This window comes from Mercurialis annua, linkage group LG3 (assembly GCF_937616625.2).
Source record: "Mercurialis annua linkage group LG3, ddMerAnnu1.2, whole genome shotgun sequence".
Taxonomy (NCBI): Eukaryota; Viridiplantae; Streptophyta; class Magnoliopsida; order Malpighiales; family Euphorbiaceae; genus Mercurialis; species Mercurialis annua.
This window is the reverse complement of record NC_065572.1, coordinates 56409279-56414820: the sequence shown is the minus strand read 5'-3', so window position 1 is coordinate 56414820 and position 5542 is coordinate 56409279. Positions and strand designations below refer to the sequence as shown.

The 5542-nt window shown below is 40.0% G+C and overlaps 1 protein-coding gene across 1 annotated transcript; it reads left to right on the top strand.

The window, feature by feature from the left end:
• Window positions 1-910: 910 nt before the first annotated feature.
• LOC126672696 (uncharacterized) lies at window positions 911-1627 on the top strand. The gene has a single exon (XM_050366653.1). It carries the CDS (start codon window positions 911-913, stop codon window positions 1625-1627), a length of 717 nt encoding a protein of 238 aa, XP_050222610.1.
• Window positions 1628-5542: the final 3915 nt, after the last annotated feature.

The window sequence follows — 5542 nt, the reverse complement described above, 5'->3', positions numbered from 1 at the left end:
CATAGAAATTAGAGGATTAGTGTCGTTTTTACATACTAGTGTCGCTTTACGTGTTTCACACGTGGCTCGTAGTGTGACTCGTCGAATCATCATAATTATATTTATATTTAATTAATAATTATTTTTATAATTAAAATTATACTACGTAAGTGTAAAATTCAAATAATATTTAAAATACCCTACATGGTATATAATTGAAAAGAAATTGATATTTAATTTAAAAGAATTATTTGTACTTTTATTTGGTATCTATAAAATTTCAGTAAAATAAAAAGAAAAGATTAATTTTTTGTTTGTATTTTCAACAACAAAATAAAGATAGTTTATAACATAGATTATTAATGAATGAATATAACAATTTATACAAACTGACAAATATTAGAAACTGGACTATTTTTTTCTTACGAAATTAAGAATAAAACAAAGTTGTTGACTTTATTATGCCAAGCATTCGTGACAAAGGAGTTTACTTGTATATTTATGTTATAGTTTTTATCAAATTATAATTCATTCCAAGAATTTTACCTTAGTTAGTATTCTTCATCACTTATTAATGAACAGGTTTTCGTTGCTTCTTATTCAAATTAATTTACAATTATATTCTAACTCAAATACTTAAATAGATATTTTAATTTTTAAATTAATTAATCAATTACTATAAAACCTTTAATTAATTAATCAATTTCATTATGTAAAGAGGTATAAAAACAATCTCCCTACTTTTGTGGAGCTCTTTCCTACGCTAGGGTTTCCTAGGGTTAGGTTTTTTTTCTTCTCCTTGAAGATTTGGTCGGTGTATACCGGTAGCGGCTTGTTTCCTCTGTGGAATTTCAGTATCCCTGCCCTATAGTTGTTGTAGGACTAGGGTTTCTTTGTTATCTGGTCTGATTGGTTTCCGCTGCTGTTCGATATGGATGGTGATATCGCTGAATTATACGCTAAACTTAACCTTACAGAGAATGAAAGTGAGGCTATTAATCTGGAGGATGTGGTGGATGAGGACATTGAACTAAAAGCTAGCCTGAGTTTAGTAGGCAAACTTTTAACGAAAAAACCATATAATTTGAATCATATGAAGAACGCACTTACAAGTGCATGGAGGTTAGCGAAGGGATTCAATATGAAGGAGATAGGTGATAATCTCTTCGCATGTGAATTCAATTCTAAATCAGATAGGATTCGCATCCTAAACGAAGCTCCATGGCATTTTGATAAACAAGTTATTATCTTTGAACCTTTGTCAGGTAATTTGCAGCCTGGTGTTGTTGGTTTGGAAGTAAGTCCTTTTTGGATGCGTATCTATAATCTTCCCCTTAACTGCAGAGGTAAAGCTGCAGTCACGAAAATTGCTGGAAAAGTGGGAAGAATCATTGAATGCAGTGATGATGAGATGGGTACATGGGAAAGATTCAGTAGAGTACGGGTTATGGTTGATGTGACAAAGCCCATAGTTAGAGGCACAAAGATTATAAACCCTCTTGGAGAAAGTTGTTGGGTTGCCATTAAGTATGAAAAAATTCAAAATTTCTGTTACTGGTGTGGTCATCTTGATCATACAGTTGCTGATTGTGAAACCAAGCCTGAAGAGATGGAGGTGGAGGAGTGGCCATATGGTCCAGTACTATGAGCTACACCGCGAAAACGTATATTGATGGGTGAGAGACATAGCAGCGGGCAAGGTGAGGGAGGACGAAAAAGTGGAGCAAGCACGACGGGTAATAACTCGAATGAATCCATTGTTAGGGAGCCCTTAGCCCGACGTGAGCTGATTATGGAGGAACAAGGAGGTGAAGAGGGGGAGATACAATCAGCTGAGGTTATTAAGAAGGGTATTGAAGCATCTGATGCTACAACTAGGGCGATAAAACAAAAAGCGGGAGATTGTAACAATTTTGTCGAGATTCAGGTTGTGCAGATAGAAGACACGACTCAACTTCCCTCTGATGGTACAGGAGGGAGGGAGAAACAGACTTCCAGTGGTCGACAGGGAAAGAAAAGTACTTGGACCAGAAGTAAAAATCAGCGAAGTACAGGCAAAGTGCAGAAGCAAGTGACTACTATGGGAAGTATGAAGAGAGGGGTGAACGACTTGCAGACAGAGTTTTCTCCAGATAACCTTTTCTCAAAGAGAGTTAGGGATGGGTTGCTGGATCAGTTTAACAATTTTGAGATATCGGCGGAGACTGCTGAGCAGTCTCGCCGGACGCAATGAAACTCCTAAGTTGGAACCTCCAAGGTTTGGGGAATCCTTGGACGGTACGTGCTCTAAATTTCCTTATTCGTAATCATTCCCCGGTTGTTTTCTTTTTAATGGAAACAAAATTATTTAAAAGTGAGTTTAATAATATTTGTAAGAGTTTACGTTCGTATAAGTCTTTTATTGTTGATCCTACTGGTAGAAAAGGAGGGTTAGCCCTCTTTTGGAAGAATGATATTGATGTCCAGATTGATGGTTTTTCTAGTAACCACGTTGAGTTTGATTTGCTGGATATTAGTATTAATTGTAGATGGCGAGGAGTGGGATTGTATGGTTGGCCAGAGACGGGTAATAAAAGCCTTACCTGTGATTTGATTAAACAGGTGGGATTGAACGTGAGGGGTCCTTTGTTACTGTTTGGTGACTTTAATCTATTCTTAAACCACAATGAGAAGAGAGGTGGTAGAGTAGGAGATCAGCGAGATATGGAGTGTTTTAGGGAGGCATTGCTGGATTGTGGCCTCGATGATATGGGGTTTTCTGGGAACACTTATACGTGGTCCAATAGAAGGGAGGCTAATCATAACATTCAAATCCGGTTGGATAGATTTACAGGAAACGGTCAATGGCGAGATTTGTATCCGGATGGGCGAGTGTCTCACTTGGTTCGTTATAGATCAGATCATTGTCCTATCGTGATGGGCACGAGCTCGGTGTTGTTGCTGAAAGCGCCGAAACCGTTTCGGTTTGAACAAATGTGGATGACCCATAACCAATTTGATGATGTTGTTAAGAATGCTTGGTTAATGGGCAGTGGGGCTGATTCTGATTTTATGGGGAAATTAATTGAATGTGGTTTTCAACTTAAGTCGTGGGCTGTTGACAGTTTTGGTAACTTGAAGAAGCAACTTAAGAAGAAAATGGAGAAACTTAAACAGCTACAAGAAAGAGATGGGGACCATGTTTATGCTCAAGATCTCATTGTGCTCGCTGCTGAAGTGGATGAGCTATTACATAGAGAAGAGATAATGTGGCGCCAACGGTCTAGAGCGGATTGGCTCCGTGAAGGGGACCGCAATACTAAGTTTTTTCACCATAAAGCCTCGAGCCGTAAGAAAAATAACAGTATTTATCGAATTCAAGATGATTTTGGGTATGGAAATTTGGGGATGATGTCCCTAAGGTGGCCGTGGCTTATTTCAGCAAATTGTTTACAACGTCTAACCCCACTAATCAGGAGTCGGTTGTCAATTGCATTACTTCAGCATTGACGGAAGAGCAGGGAGCTGATATAGAGAGGCCGTTTAGCGAAGATGAAATCAGATGGGCTCTGAAGCAAATGGGTGCAACAAAAGCTCCAGGTCCTGATGGAATGCATGCGTTGTTTTATAGCTTTTATTGGCATATCATTGGTCGTGACGTGGTTGAGTGCGTCCTCAAGTTTATGCAAACAGGAATTATGCCCGATAAAATGAACCACACGTTCATTGCGCTTATCCCAAAGATTGCTTCCCCTGAAGCTATGAAGGATTTGCGACCGATTAGCCTATGTAATGTTATTTACAAGTTGATTTCTAAAGTCCTCGCTAATAGGCTTAAGAGAGTGTTACCGACGGTCATTGACGAAGCGCAGAGTGCGTTTGTTCCCGGCAGGTTGATTACGGATAACGCCATGATTTCTTTTGAGATGTTTCAATCAATGGCAAAAAGATCACAAGGGAAGTGTGGTTCAATTGCGCTTAAACTAGATATGAGCAAGGCGTATGATCGTGTTGAATGGAACTTTATTGAGATGATTCTTGCAAAAATGAAGTTTCCATCGCACTTTACCAAGCTCATAATGGGATGCATCACGACGGTTTCTTACTCGGTCTTAGTTAATGGCTCGCCATGCGGTTTTATTCGTCCACAGAGAGGGCTGCGTCAGGGTGATCCTCTTTCCCCTTATTTGTTTTTATTCTGTGCAGAGACATTCTCAGCCTTGTTGAGACGTGCGGAGAGTATGAGAGATATCACAGGAGGGAGAGTATGTAGGGGTGATCCAAAAATTAGCCATCTCTTCTTTGCCGATGATAGCGTGTTGTTTGCTAAGGCGAATGAGAAAGAATGCAGTGCGTTAAAGCGAATTATTGCTGTTTTTGAGGATGCGTCGGGCCAAGTTGTTAACGGCGACAAATCTGAGATGCTGTTTAGTTCAACAACCCCGGATTCTAATAGACAAACAGTTCAGGATATATTGGGCTATACAGTAGTGGGTCACTTTAAGAAGTATTTGGGTATGCCGACTATGATAGGTCGATCGAAGAAGCAAATATTTGGCTTCTTGCGAGACAGGCTGCATAAACGGGTTCTGGGTTGGAAGGAGAATTTTCTATCGAAGGCGGGGCGGGAAGTGTTGATAAAATCCATTGCCCAGTCCATTCCTACATACATAATGAGCTGTTTTGCTTTGCCTATTTCATTCTGTGATGAAATGCAGAGCATTATATCCAAATTTTGGTGGAGTGGTACTGATGATAAAAGGAAAATACCGTGGGTTAGTTGGCGATCTATATGTCAAGCTAAGAAGGATGGCGGTCTCGGATTTTGAAACTTGCGGGCTTTTAATCTAGCCATGCTAGGAAAACAAGCTTGGAAGCTTATTCGTCATCCTAATTCTCTGTGTGCCCAGGTGTTCCGTGCTAAATACTATAACAATTCTAATTTTATGCAGGCAAGCTGTCGTCCAGGATCTAGCTTTTTATGGCGGAGCATTATTGAGGGGAGAAAAGTTATGGACTGTGGTATCGCATGGAGAGTTGGGAATGGGCATAACATTGACGTTAAAAATGATAAATGGATTACCTCGTCGAACTATATGAAACCGTTGGCTTGTTCGAACGTCCAAGATGGATGCCGAGTTAGCTACTTCATAGACGAGAACTTGGCTAAATGGGATACTGCAAAACTTCAGTTGGCCTTTCTCCCAAGTGACGTTGACTGCATCCTTCAAATCCCAATTAGTAACAGGCTGCCGCCGGATAAGCTTTTCTGGGTTCCAAATAAAAATGGTATTTATTCAGTTAAGTCGGGATATTACCAAGCCCGTAATATGGTGGAGAGAAATATGGCTTCCTCGTCGGAGAGTTCATCGATGAGGTGTTATTGGAGGCAAATTTGGCGATGTCAAGTCCAACCGAAAGTGAAGCATTTTTTATGGCGTATTGGGCACAACTCTTTGGCGTGTAACGCCAATTTATCTAAGAGGCTTCCCATGATGTCTAATCTATGCCCCAGATGTGGGTTACAGGACGAATCTGATATCCATGCCCTAAAATTTGCGAGGAAGTTCGTGGCCTCTGGTTG

What these genes read in the sequence shown, in the direction of transcription:
- LOC126672696 (XM_050366653.1), top strand. Translation starts at nt 911, where the DNA reads ATGGATGGTGATATCGCTGAATTATACGCTAAACTTAACCTTACAGAG.